Source organism: Clavelina lepadiformis, chromosome 5 (assembly GCF_947623445.1).
Source record: "Clavelina lepadiformis chromosome 5, kaClaLepa1.1, whole genome shotgun sequence".
Classification (NCBI taxonomy): domain Eukaryota; kingdom Metazoa; phylum Chordata; class Ascidiacea; order Aplousobranchia; family Clavelinidae; genus Clavelina; species Clavelina lepadiformis.
In genome coordinates, this window is record NC_135244.1 from 508,389 (window position 1) to 530,796 (window position 22,408).

The window sequence follows — 22,408 nt, forward strand, 5'->3', positions numbered from 1 at the left end:
GTTCGTTTGATTTTTTGCAATTTTTTCTTTGTATAATGTAAAATAATTTATTATATATTTTTTTTCTGTTACTGGTGTTGCCAAGAGTGGAATTTAAAATTTGCCACGCTAAAGTCTTGGTGTCAGACCCTGACCGTTTATACGCCCCATAACCAATCTCTGTTCTTCTGACTTCTAACAACATTTACCCGAGCATTAGCAGAATAAATTCAACAATATATGTTATTTGTCAATAAAAGCAGCATTAAAAATAGCGTAAAACAAGAAACGCATCCAAACCTCACTAAAATAACAATAAAAATACATCACAAGTTGATCAAAACATTGATACTAAACAGTACGAAGTCACTTATCGTGGCTGAAACATTTTGAAATATATTTCTAAAAACACATTTAAAACAAATCAGTCTCAGTTTAAATGCGATTCAATGTTTTTAAATTTGCTTTGAAAGGATATTTTATGCAAAAAATGTGGTTCAATTTACTGGTTAGTGCTGTCATTGCAGTGGGGGTTGGATATTACTGGTTGAATTATGTGAAAAAAGGACCGATTTATGAAAGTGACAAGAAGTTGAATGGAAAGACCGTTCTTATCACTGGTTAGTACTTGACACTGCTCGATAACTCGACTAGCTGTGGCGGTCAATATTGAAATATTCAGGTGGAAACTGCGGGATGGGAAGATTGTTGGCGATGGATCTTGCCAAGAGAGGAGCTCGTGTTGTCATCGCATCGAGGAATTTGAAGAAATCAAACAAAGTTAAAGATGAAATTATTAAAGAAAGCGGCAACCGTGAGGTATGTGATGTCTATTATTATCACGATGAAGTCGAGAATAAATTTAAACTTGTGTTTAGGTTCGAGCAATGCAAGTTGATCTCGAAGATTTTGATTCTGTGAGAAAATTTGCAAAAGAATTTGATGAAAGCGAAAAATATCTCGATTATCTTCTCAACAATGCAGGTGATTATGATTCAATAATCTTTTGATTTTCAATAAACTTTCATTTTAAACGAACACAACGTAACCTCGTAAAATGTTCATCTACATTTGGCTATGCAGGTATGGTACTGGAGGGCATGACCAAATATGGAATAAATCGCATTTTTGTCGTCAACTACTTCTCTCGTTTCCTCCTCACCAACCTGCTCCTGGATAAGATGAAGAAGCAAAGTGCTGAGAGACCGGTCCGGATCATCAACCTCATATCGGATATGTACAAGTCAGAGCTCGCCAACATATATGCATATATATCTATATAACACATATACATACATATTTACACACATAATATACGACATAACTATTACCGATGAATGGTATGTTGTAATACATACATATGCACTGAGAAGTTAAACATATACATAGCAAGCAACTTGAGCGTATTCTCAATGAATGCTTTGTAATAGCTGGTATTGGAATATGATGTCATGTATTCTTAATTAGATATGTAGACTTCGACGAATCTGACATGACCAGGGACTCCAGTGGCTTCATGGGCCCTTTCCTTATGTACGGCAAAGCTGATCTTGCTGACGTCCGATTTATACAGAACCTCACTCGTAAGCTGAAGGGTTATGACGTCACAGCTCAGCTTTTTAATCCAGGTAGGAGCCGTGTGAGGTCAAATAAGTTCATAGGTTAAAAAACGTGTTTTCTTAAGCGATGTTATAGCGTTAGCGAGTTCAAAAAGTCTTCAAAAAATGACCAAATATGCTGAACTCATTCGGCCAAAAATGATTAAGAGATTAAAGCTACCTGTATGGCACAACCGCTTTGTTTATAATTGTCGCTCCATTCGCTCCCAGACAGCCAGCAAAGCAGGCTTCGCTTCCTGACAGGCGCACGATCCTTGCGACCATGCATAGCTTGTATATGTCCGGAACTTAATTTTCACAACCGGCTACAGCCATCAAAGCAGACTGCAACGCCTCAAGAAAGGAGATGCCGCAAACTTAAGTTGTATCAGCCCCAAACTCTCCCACATTTATAACCTAACAATCACGTTATCCAAGCTGGCTGAAGCTGACGGTCTGGCAAACTAAGCAACGAAAATGATCTTTGCCCTTTGCCGGGACATGATTTTATTATTGGCTTTCAAAAACCAATCGGCCACACCTTAAACCACTGCGCGAAAGCTTGCATATGACGCCGCATCCATGAGCCGACTGGTGGTTTTAACCCAGAGCTAGTTGCCTTAATATGCGCACTGCCCCGCTATTGCCGACCATATGACAAAGGAAAGTATAGTGTTTGTCTTCAACCAATCATTTACAGAAAAATGAACAATAATTACTCATTAAAATCTGATCTTTTACAGAAAATCTGTAAAAATCGATTCAAATCGATTTCAAATGCACGCAGCTTGGGCAAGCAGGGCTTGATCCATGACCAATCATCGTTGGATTTAAGTCGTTCAAAGACTTTCTCCAACCTGAGAATAAATATTCCTTTGCAAAGCCAAATATTTTCAACTCACTAAACTACTTGTCAATATTTGCAGGATATATCATGTCCGAGGGACTTTCTACGTATTATTCTTTCAAAGCGCGAATGTTATCCCATGTTTTGATATTTCTTATGGGGCAGTAAGTTTATTTTGGAATAGCTGCAGCATAATCTTGCCTTACACCAATTTTATTAATTCATTAAAACATTTTGATCTTTTCGAAACGAACCTAAATTGAAAGTGTGCTTGTGGGCATTGTTTTAAGGCAAAATTTAATTTTGGTTGAATTTTACTAAATTTCTTTTCTCCCAGGGACGCCTACCACGGCTACCAACCCTACCTTAAGCTTGTTCTCGATGACTCCTTGGTGAACTACAAGGGAGGATTCTTTAATACCTGGACGCACGAAGAATGGTTGCCACACGCCACGAAAGAAAGCGCCTGGGAGCCACTGATGAGAAAAAGCTTGGAAGTCACAGGCTTGTCGTCGACATAAATTATCGAATGAATCAGCATCGACGAAAACAACTTTCAATGAAAGCGATCGATGCTTGCATATTCTCATATATTCCAGAACTGTTGCATGTGGTTATATTCTATAATGCTGAATGTATGCTAGAACAATGGACCAGTATTGGTGGAAGTAATACAGGATGTATTGGCATGAGACGCATTTTATTATATTCTAGAACAAAAATAAAGTTCCATAATTTTTGGAGTTTATTTTGCACTAAACAAGAAGGTTTAAGTTTCGAATTACACAGACATTATCAGTTTGTCAACATATTTAAACTTTCGCTTTGGCGACGTTTCAAAACTTTGAAACTTTTCGAATTTAATAAAATTGAAAAAACTTTGATCTTGTCCCAAATAGCTTAATTATAACAAATTCCAGATTTTACCAATCCGAAATTATCGCATTACCGGCAATTACATTTATGAACAATAGAATTTTACTTTTAAGAAAATAACTAAACTATAAACGAAAGAATTCATGTTTTCAAATTTCAGTGTTTCTGTCAATGTTTGATTCACTGCGTGAACTCCACATTTAAGCCATTTACATTTGGAAACCGAGTTCGTTTGCGATGACAATTAGAAATATGTTTATTCGGTTTAACTTACACACAATATAATACAGCACCAAACTGCATCCATTAAAAATTCTTTCCTCATATTGTAAGTTAAGGTAATCGGCGAAAACATTAGTGCTCAGTGACCTTCAGTGACTCTTAGTCGGTGTGAAATGTAGAAAAACAACTATACAACTATATGTGAAATAAAAACTGGGATTGTGGGGACAACTGCAGCACAGTGTTATGACGATGAGGGAATTCCGTGGATGGTTTTTGCGATAACCTGTTATTTTATTTTTATAAGATTGTGGAATTAGGGATGTTGTACAAATAAGTTTATAAATTTGTTTAGTGAAGCTCGAAGACTTGTAAAAAACATGTGTAAGAAATGTTACTTAGTTACTGCCCATACCCCGCAGGGTACTACGACACTTTATCGAAAGACACTTTATCAAACGACACTTTATCGAACGACTGTTTATCGAACCGACAGTTGATCGAACGACAAACTTTGACAATAGCTTCAAGCAAGATTTTTGCGTGTTTCTCAAACATTGAGACAATAAGCCATTGTGATGTGCGGTCTTTGTAATGGTGTGCATTAATGAATTGTGATGCATATATCAGAAAGTTGACGATTTATATTTTATATCTATATTTTATATTTATATCATAAAGTTGACGATTTATATTTTATATCTATTTTTTATATTTATATCATAAAGTTGACGATTTATATTTTATATCTATATTTTATATTTATATCATAAAGTTGACGATTTATATTTTATATTTATATCATAAAGTTGACGATTTATATTTTATATCTATATTTTATATTTATATCATAAAGTTGACGATTTATATTTTATATCTATATTTTATATTTATATCATAAAGTTGACGATTTATATTTTATATCTATATTTTATATTTATATCATAAAGTTGACGATTTATATTTTATATCTATATTTTTTATTTATATCATAAAGTTGACGATTTATATATTATATCTACATTTTTTATTTATATCATAAAGTTGACGATTTATATTTTATATCTATATTTTATATTTTTATCATAATTGTAATTAAATGAATGCGATTGAAATGTGCATATCGTCAGTTCTTTCGATAAATTGTCGTTCTTTTAATAAATTGTGGTTCTTTTAACCCTATCCTAACCAAGCTCGCGAGTTTATTAAAAAACTAGGTGTGGCCGACCCCGCACACACATTTTCAATCGTTAATTACTAGAAAACTATGCGTCGTAAACTGATAGGATTTTGACAGGTTAGTAGAAAAATCATCTGGCTTCCTGTATACATCATAATTGTAAAACTAAAGAAAGTGAATTTAGTGTAAACTAGGTATTTCTAAAAGTGACACATTTCTAGAAATTCTTCTTGTTACGCCGCGCCCCCGCTGTGAGAAGAGAACGAAAAAGAATAGTTAGTCAAGTTATTGGTGCGTAAATGAGTAATACGCTTCAATGCGGAGAGAGAGCAAAATTATATAAATATGACAATATCTCAAAAATTACAAAATCCAACTTTATCAAACAAACATGGACAGATAGCTGAACATTTTTTATGAAAAGTCACCAAATTTCAATTTTTTACAGCAAACAATACAACTGTACGCCACGTTTTGCTATGACTGTGTGCGGGAGAAGCAACAGTCGATTCGATCAACTGTCGATTCGATAAAGTGTCGTTCGATCAACTGTCGGTTCGATAAAGTGTCGTTCGATAAAGTTTTGTTCGATAAAGTGTCTTTCGATTAAGTGTCGCGTCACGACTCCGCAGACTACATACATACCACAATAAATTGCTAAACCAATAAACCACTATCTCTAACAACAAGCTGTCTGACCTTTGTACGTTGCCCAAAGTTTAGACCTAAACCTTGTGTCGTAATTCCTAAGTTCTTACTCACTCATTTATTTTTATTACTCGAGTAGACAAAAATAATTTACGTCCATTGGAATGTTTTTTTCTGATTTTGTTAAAGAAGAGATTGTAAAATTTGACAGCTGTCCATCAATCCTAATGATTGACACTGGTTTAAAATATCATTTTCGATCAGTGACGTCACTTCGGATAAGGTGAATAACATGTTTACTGGATTTTTATTGGTCGTCCGCAAAGTATTTACGACCTTTTTACATTACAAGAAAGTGAGCAATTGAAATTTGGAATTGGTGGGATTATTTCTTCAACAACTTCCTGTGTACTTAATAGCTGCGTTTATCAAAAGTGTTGAACCGCTCGCTTATGCGTTCTTTCAACCGTATAAATGAAATCGTTGCACACTTTGAAATTCAGCGAAAGTGTCACCAAGTAGGCTACGGTAGTGACATGTATAAGAAGTTTTATATGTAAGTAAGTAACTGCAAACGACATTGTTGTAGATTACTACTGGTGTCGTTCTTTTATCATGGTCCCGGCGACTTGAATGTGTTCTGATGATAAAACAAGTTTTTGAGTTGAATTGAACGTTTTTGTTAACTCACGATTGTGTCTGAATGTGACATCATAATGCACAATTACTATTGTGAATTATTGGCTCGTTATCTTGTGACAAATTTTTCATAATTTAAATTCTGCATAAAACTAATACATTCAAACAATTGAAAAAGAAGTTTATAAGTCATAACATATCTTGACATTGTTCAATGCATTCAAAAGTAAAATTTCATTCAAGTGACTTCGTTGTTGGTTGATTTCTCGATAAAACAACGGTAGTTTCACCGCTGTGTGGCAGTATTTAGCATATTCCATTATTACGTCAATTCTTGTCAACAGCTCCATTTTTCCTTATATGACAGAATGTCCACCTGGTTGAATTGGTTCATACGATTTAGTATTTACCAACCATCCCCGGTAAGTTAGAACAAAGCATACAGCATTCAAAAATATTTTAGCATTGATGGCGTCACAACCATTTTATCACGTCACAATTGCATCTCACCTTTCTTCAAACGATGGAACATGCTTGTGAATATATTTTGTCGCCAAATTTTTGTCAAGTTTCGAAATTTCTGTTTTAAAACTTTCGGTCAAGTCTTTGTTTGATGACGCACCTACCTATAGTGACATCATAAGTGACGTTATATGATAAAACCAAAGGAGCGTCATTGAGTAAGATAAGATAGACATAAAACATTGCAGTAACGTCATACGTGCGTCATAATGTATCCGCTGTCATTGGTTACTTTCAAGCAGAGTTCGTAAACGTCACGAAAAAATCCCCAGATTGAGTGGTTGACGTCAGAGAAAAAAACTTGCGACTTCTAAATAAAAAGTTATAACAAAATCGTATAACATTATGTTGTCAAATTTGACGTCACCTTGTCTTTGTTTGGTCCACTCTTTTCTTCTATCGGAATGTCTGTGATGTCACTGATGACGTAATCAAACTTTCTCCCTTCCTTCACATAGTGACGTAATAATTCGATGCAATCGCCGATGATTATCTGCAGAAGAATCGAGAAAATTAGATAAGAATTGTTTTCATGATGTCCTGCTCCTTACCCACCTGGTAGTTCTCACCCCTGTAACTATCCAGGGATTCCCCGCAGCACCCCCTTAGATGGGTCCTGCAGCCCCTAATAACTACGTCATCAATCTCAACCATCGTCACCATCGCAGGAGATTGCCCGAGAAGTTGATTCAGCGCAGCTGGAGAAGTGAGAAGTGTTAATTACTTATTCTCTTTCTTTATCTTACGTCATAATTGCTATTACCCCCGTCTCCTCCTCCCAGGATGAGGATTGTCTGATCGTCGAAGCGGAACCCCTCGTCCAATCCGATCAAAGTTCTCGTATATACGTCATCATTCTCCGAGAGATCTTCAACATACGTTAAAAATTTTACCATTGTAGCGCACATTTGGAGCAAAATTGAAATTTTAGCGCACATTTTAAGGAAGAATTTTGCAATTTCAGCGCACAATACTTACTCACGAGTCCATCAAGCAGCAGTAGATTGCCGTATTCTTCAGAACGCGCGATGGTGACTTGCTGATAATCGCTTCTCTCATCGAACAAGATCTCCGCGTAATCATCTTCTGCTATTCGTCCGTCTCCGAGCTCTGAATATTGCCAGATCTCTCTTCCTCGCTGTAGCGGAGTCGTTCTGATAGAAACAGAATGCTTTCAAAAGTGCCATTGAGTGGTCATCAGGTATAAAGAAAGCTCACCTCTTGATGGCGCAAAGTGGCAGAACATCTTCCAGCTCATTTTGTAAATTTTTCGCCAACTAAATATCAAAATGATAAATTTTACAATGAAAACTTTACGTTTGTAAATTATCTGTGACGTCACTCACGAGTCGATGTTTTGTGACGTCATGATCAATAGACATCTCATTAAAATCGATGGTTATAAAATGATCGGCGAATGTGACAAGAGCAGTGGTTCTAAAACAACAACCAGGCCGAATCACTTATCCTTAAAACCAATACTCATACTAGCGTCAAAGTTAATGCATCGCATATTTTTATGGGAACACTCACTTCGGATCACCTTCGTTTTGAAGGAAACACACCGGAGGTAATTCTTCAGTCATGGATGCTTGCGAGCGTGAAAACTTGTGACGTTTTAAAACATTTTCAATTATCCTCCAAATTTCAACGAAAAATTCTGCTCGAAGAATATCAATAAACATCACATAACATCGTCGGTGATTCATTGAAGAACAGAAACAACAAGAGATCAAATACATTTCTTTTTTGTTTTTAAAATACGTTTATTACGTCATATAGCAAATTACCGGGTTGGTCTTTGAGACGAATTTCAAACAATGTTGTAAACACCAACATGATTGCAGATGACAGCTTGTGAAGAAATCACCACATACCACCTGAAACGCAAACTGTTGTGAAAACTGTATTATGACCAAACAATAAAATATTGTGACGTAATGTTGCAATGGATTATTTCTATTTTTATAACAACCTTGATACCAAAATTTACTTTCTCCTCACTGGGGCTCAATCGTCTTGTTAACCGGCATATATGACGTTATTACAACAAGCTGTTGCTTTTCGTTGTATGCGCAACAGACCGTGTCACTGTGACGTTGTAATGACGTTATCTGATCGATGTGAATTAAGTCAGATTAAAAGATCAAAAACTTTGCTTTAAATACCAACTTGATACAGTCTTTATGACGCAACAATAAAGCTATTGTTAACAATAAGAGACAAATTGTGGGCAACGATTGGTTGCTACGATGCCGACAGATCTATTCATTCGTCTTTATGTGGCTTGCAGCAACACAGAGAACTTAAACAATTTTCTTTGCGTCGAAGTCAACAGAGTTTTCAAAAGTTCGGCCCGATATTGTTTTCTAAGTCCGGTAGAAGGGGGATTCCTAAAATTTTAAATACCGGACTTTGTTCGGGTCCGGTTTTGACGGGTCAGTATGTAATAATGATGTTAAACCAGTATTGGTCACTACATATTACGTATTGGCTGCTTCTCTGATTATTATCTGCACTCATTTTAAACCGTGCTCATGTGACGACATAACCTGAATCAGAAAAACGTCTATTTCCACAGTATCACAATAGGGGAAACACTACAACTGTTTAAATAAGCCGCAAAACAAATCTAACTTATTACAAAATTTGTACTAAGTGTTGAATTTGACATAAAAGTTGAAAAGTCAAACTTTTAGGAATGATTCGAAAATATCTGGAAATTTAGATTTCTGTGAGACCGGATAGAAATTATTCCGAGAAAATCTACAAATTTTGAACTTGACTTGTTACTTCGCTCTGTCTATAATTACAACTTCAAGAGCAGGACTCAATGCTGGACTCATGGAAAGGTTTACTGGCGCACTCAAGGGATAAGGAATTTTCTGTGCCATTAACGCTAGAGGGCGGTGTGATTCCCACTTACACTTGACATTGCGAAGTTGAAAAGCTTAATTAAGTCTGACGACGTTGATGATGCTCATGAGGAGCTCACCATCTCGCTCTGCCGTTAATATCTAGTTGTGTCTATTACACAACAATAGGCAAAATGATTTTCTGATGTGAATCAACGTTTACGTAACTAAGCATTCGTTCTAGAAACCATTTATGCAATACAGGAAAAAGCGTCATAATGAAGAAAAACCCTTAATGTGAGGTAAGAGGCACAGGAAACGCACACAAGCTACGTGTAACAAGCGTCATTTCCTCGCTGTGCATTCACAGTGCAAGCTATGATATGTATCAGAGTATGATTGCGTAAACTCACGAAGAGATCTGTAAACAACCCATCTACTACACGACCGAAATAGAAGCAAACACGGCACACGGCGGCACAAGCCAGACTGAATAATTAATTATCTATGTTCGGTATATGTCTAAGTTTTATAAGTTTACCGGTCAATATAAACATTTTTCTGTATTGCCCCATCTGTGGTCCCCGTCATGATGTACTCACCCGAACTGTTGACGTCATCCCTACATGTTGATGTCATCAAGCGGAAAAGCTCCTAGCAACTTATGACGAATGAAAGAGAAAAAAATCGGGAAAGTCGGAATATTTTCCGCAGAGGTTTTCAATCGTCGTCGAAATTGAACAAACAAACATTTTTATGTTGACCACAACACACAAACAATAACAAATTTTCAGGTGAAACTTCATGCTGAGGCTATTAAGGTTATTAGCTTTGTTCCGTTTCTTCACCTTAGATCATGGAAGGAAAATGAACTGGGACGGAACCAAACCAAGCCAAGCCACCTTAAGTGGTTATCATTCCACCGCTTAACCTTTTATGTCTTACCACCCGGGCTGAAATATCCTGAAATCTCTTCAACTTCTGGTAGTGATGAGGTCTCCAGACGTTCCAGTGCAACGCGATTCCGATTCAAAGATTTTTATGTCTCTACAGATTCTTGTCGAAATGAAAAAGATTCCAATTTTGTGAAGAATTTGAAGTGAAAAGCTGCTCATAAAGCGAGGTTGTTGTCAGCTTTGCTGAGAAAGCTCCGATTATCGCGAATAGTTTTCGAAAGTTGTGAGGTGGGACGGTAGCTTACATGAAATCTTTGTGAAAATAGTTTGTACAGTAACAACAAATAGCATGTAAAGTTTCTTGGCTACTTAATAAAGGAGGGTCAACGTTCCCGTTCTAGAATATATAAGAATAAATAAATTAGAATAAAATTAAATTAAAAAATTAGAATAAAATAAATTAGAATAAAATAAATTAGAATAAATAAATTATCACAGTCGAAAAATGTAAAATCACTTCCCTAATAGTTTTATTGCAGAAGAATATTGTTCCCGTTCTAGAATATGCGAACGTCGATTGTCTTCCATGATAATTTAATCTGAATTACTTCCACCAATTTTAATTCATTCGATAATTTATGGCAACGAAAAGTTTGTGACTTCCAAGTTTTTTCTAAATAGCGATAATCTGGCGCTTTAAATCGTGGCGTACAGCAGCACTTCTTTGTGGCTGCAATCATTAAAGAAACCACCACTGTATCGCGCCACGGAGTCATCCAGCAGCGTTTAAAACGTGACCTGGCATCCATAGTGAAGGTCCAAAGGATTATTGAATCATAATCACCTGCATTGTTGACCAAATAGCGGAGATATTTTTTCGCTTTCATCAAATTCTTTGGCAAATTGTCTCACAGAATCAAAATCTTCGAGATCAACTTGTATTGCTCGAATGACTGCTTTTCAATCGTAGTAGACGCAAATTGATCATGAGCCTGCGACGGCATATTGTGTCGCAGGCAGCTGTGAAGTCTACAAATATTTTCCTATGATCATAATTGGCCTGGACTGGATTCGCTGCACTTGATCGTCGGTTATTTTGTAAGCTCAACAAGTCAAGGTCATCACAGAGTGGGAAACAGGTCTTTGAATTTATGAACTTATTTGACCTCACACAATACCTACCTGGATTGAAATTATAAGTCGTGATGCCGTTGTCCTGGCGACTGAGGCTACGCATGAACTGAATGTTGGCAAGATCAGTTTGGGCGGTGACTGCGAACATGTCCAGGAAACCTTTTGGATTCTTGATCATGCCAGACTCGGTGACTTCTGCGTATCTAATTATTAATAATGTTTTTTATTAATGCATTAAAATTATGGGAAGTAACAGGATCTGTAGGTTTCTACGTCACAAAAACTATTTTTGTATTTGTTGCCGAACACTGACTTGTACGCGAATCTCACCATAGACTGAGTTTTCTAAGTGCATTTTTAAGTGAAACAAATTTAATATTCGCTGAAGTCATGTCAGTAATAAATTCCACTGCGTAAAATTTGGAAGCTGGCTGCTATTTTACCTTTTATATAGAGTGAACGTCACTTATTGTGCTAGTGAAATTTTATTACTTTGAAAAGAGTCAGTTGTCGTTCACTCTTTCAAAGAGAGGGAGAATCTTTGAGTCACCGAAGATTCAGTTATTTTTAGAGTTTAACGCGATAATTTGGGATTGGTAAAATCAGAAACTTGTTAAAATTAAGCTATTTTATTAAATTCGAAAAGCTTCAAAGTTTTGAAACGTCACCAAAGCGAAAGTTCAAATATGTTGACAAACTGATAATGTCTGTGTAATTCGAAACTTAAACATTCTTGTAAAGTGCAAGATAAACTCCGAAAATTATGGAACTTTATTTTTGTTCTAGAAGATAATAAAATGCGTCTCATGTCAATACATCCTGTATTACTTCCACCAATACTGGTCCATTGTTCTAGCATATATTCAGCATTATAGAATATGACCACATACAACAGTTCTGGAATATGAAAATATGCAAGCATCGATCGCTTTCATTACAAGTTGCTTTCATCGATGCTGATTCATTTGATAATAATTTATGTCGACGACAAGCCTGTGACTTCCAAGCTTTTTCTCAGCAGTGGCTCCCAGGCGCTTTCATCCGTGGCGTGAGGCAGCCATTCTTCGTGGTGCCAGGTATTAAAGAATCCTCCCTTGTGTTTCACCAAGGAGTCATCGAGAACAAGTTTAAGGTAGGGTTGGTAGCCGTGGTAAGTGTCTCTGGGAGAAAAGAATTTTGTAAAATTCAACCAAAATGAAACTTCACTTTAAAATATCGCCCAAACGGCACAATTTCAATTTAGGCTAGTTTCGGATTGATTAAACGGATTTAATTAAGTAACCAAACCGATGTAAGGCAAGATTATGTTGCAGCTACTCAAAAATAAACTTACTGCCCCATAAGAAATATTAAGACATGGGATAGCATTCGCGCCCTGAAAGAATAGTACGTAGAAAGTCCCTCCGACATGATATATCCTGCAAAGATTGACAAGTAGTTTAGTGAATTGAAACTATTTGGCTTTGCAAAGGAAAGTTTTTGCACGACTTAAACCCGACGATGATTGGTCAACGATGAAGCCCTGCGCACCAAGGCTGCGTTCATTTGAAATCGATTTGAATCGATTTTTACAGATTTTCTGTAAAATATCAGGATTTAATGAGTAATTATTGTTCATTTTTCTGTAATTGATTGATTGAAGACAAACACTATATTTACCTTTGTCATTTGGTCGACAATAGCGGGAGTGTGTAAATATTAGGCCAAGTGGCTTTATACAGGCTAAAATCACCAGTCGTCTCATGGAGGAGGCGTCATATGCAAGCTTTCGCGTAGTGGTAAAGATCATTTTCTTTACCTAGCTTGTGCATAAAGATGCACAATATTGGGTGGAAAAGGAAATTGCCCAATCTGGTTAAGGAAGCATAAACACCGCACAAGCCCAAACAGGACGTAGGCCAAGAAAATCTTACGCCTGCTTTTAAGACAATCTGCCTTTAATGTATTGAGGATAAAAATTGATCACGATTTAGTAATAATTATTAAAAAAATGCATTCTAACTAGAATGAAATTTTTATATATAAACTGATCATAAATAATGCACCCTACTGTTAATTTACCGGCGCATCTCTGAAGAGAGGTTGATGATCCTAATTTGGTGAGATTTGAATCGCTTATTACAATTCAGTCAAATATTTCAGCAACATTTTTCACAGCCACGGTTAAAAAGACTGAGTTGTTTTAAGGTAATGTAACTAATGGGATCTGGCACAGTAGTGCTGGTTGTCGTATAAGTCTGTTCAAATTCACAAGAAATTTCACAAGATTTACACTAAAACGCACAGGAAGCTCGGGCACAAAAGTTTATTGAAATGACAAAATCCATTCTAAAAAGAACCTCAATTGACAGCACTTAATTTTTGTCCTTCACTAAAAACTCAACCCTAGAACGAATCTAATGTACAAAAAACTTGCAGAGCCTCAAAGAAAAAACAAAATCAATGTTGGTCGCAAAAAAACAAGCGTTAATTTTTAATCAACAATAGGCGTTAAATACCAGATAAATTCTCATCAAAGGTAGCGGAATAACGCGTCACAAGAAATAAGCCAAAACAAATGCACATGGATATGATAGAAAAAATGCGTCAGATCGCGAGCATAAAACTCGAGACACATAAACAAAAATGAAGCAACGAACAGCTCCAATAATAACAAATGTTAACAAACACACGTAGGACTAAATTACAGTATAATAGTGGACATAACTCATAAAACATAACATAAACATAGACATAGACATCAAAAAATAACATAAATATAGCTCATAAAACCAATCATGTGACTCAGGTCAATGCAGAGTCAAATTATTTGTTTTCAGTAAACATCGGTTGGTTAAGTCGTGACCAATATTCCTCTTCAGTGTATGCACTAAAAGCAAATGACTTCCAAATACAGGAACTTCTTATGTCCTGTTTGATTCTGAGGTTTGTTTATGGTTCTTTACCCTACAGGGCATTTTCTTGTTTTATCTAACATAGGTTCACGTTCTTCCATCACATATTTAGAAAACTTCATCATTTCTTCAGTGTAAATTATTCAATTTCTTTCCGATGAGAGCAAATGTGTAAATGTAACTTGGAAATTATGTTTCGACCTTTTCTGAGGTGAGCTGCAATGCAAGTTAAGTTGTTATTAGGCCGTGCATCGACTGTAGATGTAAAGCTTCTTTCTATCATCAGGAACGTGTTTTATGGGGCACAAATAACCCTGTATTGCGTGTTGGACGATGATGTGGTGAAACATAGTGGAGGATATTTCATGGAATGCAAACACACAGAACTACAATCCCACGCCATCAACGAAACTGCCAGAGGAGAACTTTGGAAGCTCAGTTTAAAGTTGAGTAGCAGAGCAGAGTAGTCAGAGCGTTCCAGACACCAGCGCATTTCTTTCAAAAACGACAATGGTGGTCGTGGAAGCGCTTTCTTTCTCTCTGATTATCCTATACTTATTCTTTGCTTGGTTTAAAGAGCTTTGCAATCGTATGTCCCATTTTGCCTTATACTTTGTGTCTTGGCCTTGGAACTCAGATATAAAATCAAAAATAAGTAAGGCTTTTATTAAAACACAATCGCTAGTCCTAAAATAGAATATAATTAGTTACATACGACATGACTAATAGATAGATCTATATTATTGTAGTCATTAGTGCAGGGTTGCACAACTGTTCAAGTTAATTTAATTGCATCACAATTTATTTCTAAGATTAGAAGTTTGGTGTGAGGTTTTGAATTAGAAATTAGCAGTAAACACTTAAGTGGCCCGAGCAATCATTCGTAAATCTCATGTGGTCCTTTGGCCAAAATAGTTGGACACCCCTGTCTTAAAACAACTCAGTCTCTTAGACGTTGCTGTGAAAAGTGTTGCTGAAATAAGCGAGGAAAATCTCACCAAATTAGGATCATCAACTTCTCTTCAGAGATGCGCTAGTAAATTAGCAGTAGGGTGAATTATTTTAGATCGGTTAATATATAAACGTTTCATTCTAGTTAGAATACATGGTTTCAATAATTATTCCTAAATCGTGATCAATATTTCTCCTCAGTACGTTAAAGGCATATGGTCTTAAAAGCAGGCGTAAGATTTTCTTGGCCTACGTCCTGTTTGGGCTTGTGCAGTGTTTATGCTTCCTTAAGCTGATTGGGCAATTTCCTTTTCCACCCAATATTGTGCATCTATTTTCATTCTATAAGTAGAAGCGCTTATAATCATGCTTTCAGTTTCTTTCAGAGTATCCCTAGTCGCCTTGACTTGTGTCGATGTGGTGCAGTTTTTAGTGGAATGGGAATGAGTGAAAAATATCGAAAAGTAAGAAATCAAACCAAGTTGAAAGTTGAAATATTAAAAATGGGAACCTTCAGATAAGTGAACTTGAGAACAATCTTTAAATGTGTTTTGGTCTGAGCAGCTCAATTAAATCTCGAAGATTTTGATTTTGTGCGAAAATTTGCAAAACCAGTTGATGAAAGTAAAAAAATATTTCGAATATTTTATCATAAATGCAAGTTCATTTAATTTTTTGCAATTTTTTCTTTGTTTAATGTAAAATAATTTATAAGATTTTTTAATTTTTTATTTTCTTTCTGGTGTTGCCAAAAGAGGAACGGATAATATGTCACGCTAAAGTCTTGGTGTCAGACCCTGACCGTTTATACGTCACATAACCAATCTCTGTTCTTCTGACTTCTAACAACATTTACCCGAACATTAGCAGAATAAATTCAACAACATATGTTATTTGTCAATAAAAGCAGCATTAAAAAGAGCGTAAAACAAGTAATGTATCCAAACCTCACTAAGATAACAATAAAAATACATCACAATTTGATCAAAACATTGATACTAAACTGTACGAAGTCACTTATCGTGGCTGAAACATTTTGAAATATATTTCTAAAAACACATTTAAAACAAATCAGTCTCAGTTTAAATGCGATTCAATGTTTTTAAATTTGCTTTGAAAGGATATTTTATGCAAAAAATGTGGTTCAATTTACTGGTGAGTGCTGCCATTGCAGCGGTTGTTGGGTATTACTGGTTGAATTATGTGAAGAAAGGACCGATTTATGAAAGTGACAAGAAGTTGAATGGAAAGACCGTTCTTATCACTGGTTAGTATTTGACACTGCTCGATAACTCAATTAGCTGTCGTGTTCAATGTTGAAATATTCAGGTGGAAACTGCGGGATGGGAAGATTGTTGGCGATGGATCTTGCCAAGAGAGGAGCTCGTGTTGTCATCGCATCGAGGAATTTGGAGAAATCAAACAAAGTTAAAGATGAAATTATTAAAGAAAGCGGCAACCGTGAGGTATGTGATGTCTGTTATTATCACGTTGAAGTTGAGAATAAATTTTAATTTGTGTTTAGGTTCGAGCAATGCAAGTTGATCTCGAAGATTTTGATTCTGTGAGAAAATTTGCAAAAGAATTTGATGAAAGCGAAAAATATCTCGATTATCTTCTCAACAATGCAGGTGATTATGATTCAATAATCTATTTATTTTCAATAAACTTTCATTTTAAACGAACACAATGGAACCTCGTAAAATGTTCATCTACATATGGCTATGCAGGTATGGTACTGGAGGGCATGACCAAATATGGAATAAATCGCATTTTTGTCGTCAACTACTTCTCTCGTTTCCTCCTCACCAACCTGCTCCTGGATAAGATGAAGAAGCAAAGTGCTGAGAGGCCGGTCCGAATCATCAACCTCATATCGGATATGTACAAGTCAGTGCTCGCCAACTTATATGCATATATATCTATATAACACATATACATAGCAAGCAACTTGAGCGTATTCTCAATGAATGCTTTGTAATAGCTGGTATTGGAATATGATGTCATGTATTCTTAATTAGATATGTAGACTTCGACGAATCTGACATGACCAGGGACTCCAGTGGCTTTATGGGCCCTTTCATTATGTACGGCAAAGCTGACCTTGCTGACGTCCGATTTTTACAGAACCTCACTCGTAAGCTGAAGGGTTATGACATCACAGCTCAACTTTTTAATCCAGGTAGGAGCCGTGTGAGGTCAAATAAGTTCATAGATTAAAAAACGTGTTTTCTTAAGCGATGTTATAGCGTTAGCGAGTTCAAAAAGTCTTCAAAATATGACCAAATATGGTGAACTCATCCTTCCAAAAATGATTAAGAGATTAAAGCTGCCTGTATGGCGCAACCGCTTTGATTATTATTAGTCGCTACATTCGCTTCCTGACATACGCACGATCCTTGTATCCATGCATAGCTTGTATATATCCGGAATTTTATTTTCACAGCCGCTATAGCAATCAAAGCAGGCTGCTACGCTTCAAGAAACGGGATGTCATAAATTTTGGTTGTAGTCGCCCCAAATTCTCCCACATTTATAACCTAACAAACACGACTTCATTCAAGCATATCGAGGCGGACGGTCTGGCAAACTAAGCAACGAAAATGATCTTTACCCTTTGCCGGAACATGGTTAAATTATTGGCTTTCATAATCCAATCGGTCACACCTTAAACCACTACGCGAAAGCTTACATATGACGCCTGCACAGTTTGGTTTTGGCCCGCGCCTGAAGAAAGGTTGCCGACCCCTGCGCTACGCGAAAGCTTACATATGACGCCGCCTTCATGAGCCGACAGGCGGCTTTAGCCTAGAGCTAGTCGGCCTAATATGCGCACTGCCCCGCTATTGCCGACTACATGACGAAGGAATATCTATATTTTCATAGTGCTTGTTTTTAACCAATCGTTTACAAAAAATGAATAATAATTACTCATTAAAATCTGGTATTTTGCTGAAACTCCGTGAAAATCGACTCAATTCGATTTCAAATGCACGCAGCCTTGGTGAGCAGGGCTTGATGGATGCGGCGAATCAGCACCTAGTTTAAGTCGTGCAAAGACTTTCCCCAACCTGAGAATAAATATTCCTGTACTAAGCCAAATATTTTCAATTCACTAAACTACTTGTTAATCTTTGCAGGATATATCATGTCGGAGGGACTTTCTACGTACTATTCTTTCAGAGCGCGAATGTTATCTCATGTCTTAATATTTCTTATGGGGCAGTAAGTTTATTTTTTAGTAGCTGCAAAATAATTTTGCCCCATATCCGTTTGATTAATTCATTAAAACATTTTGATCTTTTCGAAACGAACCTTAATTGAAAGTGCGCTTGTGGGCATTGTTTTAAGGCAAAGTTTCATTTTGGTTGAATTTTACAAAATTCTTTTCTCCCAGGGACGCTTACCACGGCTACCAACCCTACCTTAAGCTTGTTCTCGATGACTCCTTGGTGAAACACAAGGGAGGATTCTTTAATACCTGGACGCACGAAGAATGGTTGCCACACGCCACGAAAGAAAGCGCCTGGGAGCCACTGATGAGAAAAAGCTTGGAAGTCACAGGCTTGTCGTCGACATAAAATATCGAATGAATCAGCATCGACGAAAGCAACTTTTAATGAAAGCGATGGATGCTTGCATATTCTCATATTCCAGAACTGTTGCATGTGGTCATATTCTATAATGCTGAATGTATGCTAGAACAATGGATCAGAAATGGTGGAAGTAATACAGGATGTATTGACATGAGACGCATTTTATTATATTCTAGAACAAAAATAAAGTTCCATAATTTTTGAAGTTTATTTTGCACTAAACAAGAAGGTTTAAGTTTCGAATTACGCAGACATTATCAGTTTGTCAACATTTTTGAACTTTCGCTTTGGTGACGTTTCAAAACTTTGAAACTTTTTGAATTTACTGAAATTGAAAAAAACTTTGATCTTGTCTCAAATAACTTAATTATAACAAATTCCAGATTTTACCAATCCGAAATTATCGCATTACCGACAATTATTCCTATGAACAATAGAATTTTACTTTTAAGAAAATAACTAAACTATAAACGAAAGAATTCATGTTTTCAAATTTCAGTGTTTCTGTCAATGTTTGATTCACTGCATGAACTTCACATTTAAGCCATTTACATTTGGAAGCCGAGTTCGTTTGTGATGACAATTAGAAATATGTCTATTAGGTTTAACTTACACACAATATAATACAGCACCAAACTGAATCCATTAAAAATTCTTTCCTCATATTGTAAGTTAAGTTAATCTGCGAACACATTAATGCTCAGTGGCCTTCAGTGTCTCTTAGTTCGTGTAAAATGTAGAATAAAAACTTGTGTAGTGATGCGAGGAGCAAGCGACTGATTGATTAAGAAGTGCGAGGTTGTCCTAACGTCTGACACATTTACTACAACTAGGATGTGAGATAAAAACTGGGGTTGTGGGGACAACTGCAGCACTGTGTTATGACGATGAGGGGATTCCCTGGATGGTTTTTGCGATAACTTGTGGTTGCCTGTTATTTTATTTTTATAAGATTGTGGAATTAGGGATGTTGTAATATATGTTTATAAATTTGTTTAGTGAAGCTCGAAGACTTGTAAAAAACATGTGTTAGAAATGTTACTTAGCCCATACTCCGCAGACTACATACATACCACTACCAAACCACAATAAATTGCTAAACCAATAAACCACTATCTCTAACAACAAGCTGTCTGACCTTTGTACGTTGCCCAAAGTTTAGAACTAAACCTTGTGTTGTAATTCCTGATTGTGTTAAAGAAGAGATTTTGAAGTTTGACAGCTGCCCATCAATCCTAATGATTGACACTGGTTTAAAATATCATTTTCGATCAGTGACGTCACTTCGGATAAGGTGAAGAACATGTTTACTGGATTTTTATTGGTCGTTTTTACATTCCAGGAAACTGAGCAATTGAAATTTGGAATCGTCGGGATTATTTGTTCAACAATTTCCTGTGTACTTAATAGCCGCATCCATCAAAGGTGTTGAACGGCTCGCTTAAGCGTTCTTTCAACCGTATAAATGAAATCGTTGCACACTTTGAAATTCAGCGAAAGTGTCACCAAGTAGGCTACGGTAGTGACATTTATAAGAAGTTTTATATTTAAGTGCATTGGGGAATGGAAGCAACTGTAAACGACATTGTTGTGGATTATTAATTCGCCGTTCTCATGTTTAATTGAGTTCGATTTTTATATTTTGGATTAAAGAGTTTAATTCCAAGCGTATCTAATATACTTGATGCAGACTACGCCCGTTGTCGCTATAGTTTTTGCTTTAGCCTGGAATTAGTTCTAGACAAATCTTAGCTGCTGACTGTGAAATTATTTTGTAAAAGTTGAGCAACGGATTCATTTAATTATCAATAAAACAACTAGCATTGAGCTTTACGCGACCTATACAGTATATTGTTATCGTGTAAGTGCTAAGATATGTTATTACAAACTATTTACTTTCAACGGTACAGGCTGCTAAGTGGCGATTTCATCATGAATCTGAAAGCATCATCAAGGTACGCTTGTTCATAAGTTAGTATTCATGTTGTGATAGTTTAAATCTTTATTTGATTTCATAGTAATGTAAATGTAATTATGATGTAAGTGTAAAAGGAACGAATTCAAGAACTGATGTGGATATTGAAACAAGCAAGGTTTAGGAAATTAATAATTAAACACTGCACTTGACAGTAATTTACAAAACATTTTTATGAAATTACAATTAGACTAAATTACAGAATTTTTTTAAACCCGTTTAGAAACATTATTTTAATAAACTGCTTCTAAATCTCTTGGCACAAAACCAAGCCCATATTATTTATTATTTACAAAGCACACACCTGTGTGATGATTCTTACTGCAATGTGTCAAATTGCCAATGGTATGTTATTGTTCAACTCAGGTTCGGGCTTCTGTTGATCATCATCATTAATCTTCCTCCCTAAGCCATCCCGCGATGCACAGATAAGGCGCAGTCCTCAGCTAACGTCCATTCATACTCGCACAATGGCAGGTTTCGTTTAATTCGCAGCATCAATCATTTTACAATCTTCTGACTCATTTTCTTCAGAAGTTGGGTGTTTCGATTGCTTCAAGTGTTTTCCAACATCGGCGAAGTGCAAAGATGAAGAATTTCGGCAATACTGCCCTAAGACCTGCAAAGCTTGCGAAGACAACAACCAAGGTATAAGAAGTTATAGTTTATCGAAGCTTTACACTCTACTGGATCCGATTTGAGTGAATTTTCCGGTCCAAGCCTGTTGTGTGAATGCTAATGCATTTTCTTTAATATATTTTCTATTCTAATATTGCTTGTGATGTGCGTCACCTAAAATATGACATTTGATGATCGATTTATGACATAAATCGTTAGCATTTGGACAATGGTCGCGGTATGGGGAATGCAGCAGGACTTGCGGTGGCGGACAAGTACGTCGATGTGAAGGGGTTGAAAGTGGGGGACCGGGGTGCGAAGGAAACGCGACCAGGGTACTTCCCTGCAACAGAACCCCAGTGTGGGGGGCGTGGAGTGATTACGGCGAGTCCAGCAAAACATGCGGCCATGGAGTTGAAACAAGGACGAAGTGAGTCTACATTCCCCCTGAGTCTGAGTCTGAGCTGAGTCTACGAATGTGCTCTGATGATAAAACAAGTTGTTGAGTTGAAGTTAAGTTGTAAATGTTGAATAGAATAATGTCAAGTTGATAAGTAGTATCTTGCCTTGCTTACGACTTGTAAATTACTCACTTACTTGCAAAATTTCCAGTTTGTGAAAATTACTGACAAGTAAATCTTCGCCAGAGTTTGCTGCGGAGGTGAAAGGTCATGTGAGGGCGAAGCTCAAGAAGGAAGACCATGCAACCTGGTCACGTGCCTTCCAACTGACCAGTGCGCGCAATATGTCAATCTTGTTGATGACGTAACGTGCCAAGTATTTGCGAAACAAAGATACTGCACCAGCTCGTACCAAGCTTACATGGAGGAAAACTGCCGGCTGACTTGTTGCAAATATAGCGACTGTAAGTGGTGAAACAATGAACTTGTTTTGTTGCGTTACAGAGCTACGACTTGGATAAAACTAATTACATGACAATCGTCTTCCCCCAGTAAGTTGATTTTTTATTGTTTTAAC

General features: G+C 36.5%; 4 protein-coding genes and 1 long non-coding RNA gene across 6 annotated transcripts in view; 4 read left to right on the plus strand and 1 right to left on the minus strand.

Annotated features, from left to right (window-relative positions):
• The window catches only part of LOC143461331 (uncharacterized), a 41,850-nt gene that overhangs the window by 19,070 nt on the left and 372 nt on the right, over positions 1–22,408 (plus strand). The window contains exon 17 of the mRNA XM_076959226.1: positions 22,078–22,295. Coding sequence (XP_076815341.1) covers positions 22,078–22,295 — 218 coding nt within the window. The remainder of the gene's footprint in view (positions 1–22,077; positions 22,296–22,408) is intronic.
• On the plus strand, positions 436–3,308 carry LOC143461340 (dehydrogenase/reductase SDR family member 13-like). Its single transcript, XM_076959236.1, has 7 exons — positions 436–599; positions 662–798; positions 858–963; positions 1,063–1,222; positions 1,447–1,607; positions 2,504–2,588; positions 2,762–3,308. The coding sequence occupies exons 1-7, from the start codon at positions 461–463 to the stop codon at positions 2,943–2,945; spliced, it is 972 nt and encodes a 323-aa protein (XP_076815351.1). The 5' UTR covers positions 436–460; the 3' UTR covers positions 2,946–3,308.
• LOC143461335 (spermine synthase-like) lies at positions 6,137–9,529 on the minus strand. 2 transcript variants are annotated; one of them, XM_076959232.1, is made up of 11 exons: positions 8,302–9,529; positions 8,045–8,171; positions 7,858–7,948; positions 7,730–7,788; positions 7,490–7,665; positions 7,275–7,379; positions 7,067–7,209; positions 6,879–7,004; positions 6,711–6,818; positions 6,500–6,615; positions 6,137–6,365 (listed from the first exon to the last, which is right to left on the minus strand). In XM_076959232.1, the coding sequence occupies exons 1-11, from the start codon at positions 8,348–8,350 to the stop codon at positions 6,317–6,319; spliced, it is 1,149 nt and encodes a 382-aa protein (XP_076815347.1). In that variant the 5' UTR covers positions 8,351–9,529; the 3' UTR covers positions 6,137–6,316. The 2 variants fall into 2 exon arrangements, with proteins under 2 accessions (XP_076815347.1, XP_076815346.1); XM_076959231.1 differs by having other exon boundaries at positions 6,139–6,365; positions 6,711–6,821; positions 8,302–9,528.
• LOC143461336 (dehydrogenase/reductase SDR family member 13-like) lies at positions 16,344–19,042 on the plus strand. Its single transcript, XM_076959233.1, has 7 exons — positions 16,344–16,508; positions 16,571–16,707; positions 16,767–16,872; positions 16,972–17,131; positions 17,263–17,423; positions 18,382–18,466; positions 18,639–19,042. Exons 1-7 carry the CDS (start codon positions 16,370–16,372, stop codon positions 18,820–18,822), a joined length of 972 nt encoding a protein of 323 aa, XP_076815348.1. The 5' UTR covers positions 16,344–16,369; the 3' UTR covers positions 18,823–19,042.
• On the plus strand, positions 20,651–21,737 carry LOC143461341 (uncharacterized). Its single transcript, XR_013118036.1, has 3 exons — positions 20,651–20,792; positions 21,179–21,460; positions 21,650–21,737. It is a non-coding gene; the product is annotated as an uncharacterized LOC143461341 (long non-coding RNA).

Excerpts from the sequence above, each read along its gene's own strand:
- LOC143461340 (XM_076959236.1), top strand. The coding sequence starts at position 461 with ATGCAAAAAATGTGGTTCAATTTACTGGTTAGTGCTGTCATTGCAGTG. Across the intron at positions 600-661 it reads AAAGACCGTTCTTATCACTG|GTGGAAACTGCGGGATGGGA; the intron begins GTTAGTACTTGA and ends TGAAATATTCAG. Across the intron at positions 2,589-2,761 it reads TTGATATTTCTTATGGGGCA|GGACGCCTACCACGGCTACC; the intron begins GTAAGTTTATTT and ends CTTTTCTCCCAG.
- LOC143461335 (XM_076959231.1), bottom strand. The coding sequence starts at position 8,350 with ATGTTGGTGTTTACAACATTGTTTGAAATTCGTCTCAAAGACCAACCC. Across the intron at positions 8,172-8,301 it reads TCGTCTCAAAGACCAACCCG|AATTTTTCGTTGAAATTTGG; the intron begins GTAATTTGCTAT and ends TTCTTCGAGCAG. Across the intron at positions 7,005-7,066 it reads ACAGGGGTGAGAACTACCAG|ATAATCATCGGCGATTGCAT; the intron begins GTGGGTAAGGAG and ends ATTCTTCTGCAG.
- LOC143461336 (XM_076959233.1), top strand. The coding sequence starts at position 16,370 with ATGCAAAAAATGTGGTTCAATTTACTGGTGAGTGCTGCCATTGCAGCG. Across the intron at positions 16,873-16,971 it reads TTATCTTCTCAACAATGCAG|GTATGGTACTGGAGGGCATG; the intron begins GTGATTATGATT and ends ATGGCTATGCAG. Across the intron at positions 17,424-18,381 it reads AGCTCAACTTTTTAATCCAG|GATATATCATGTCGGAGGGA; the intron begins GTAGGAGCCGTG and ends TAATCTTTGCAG.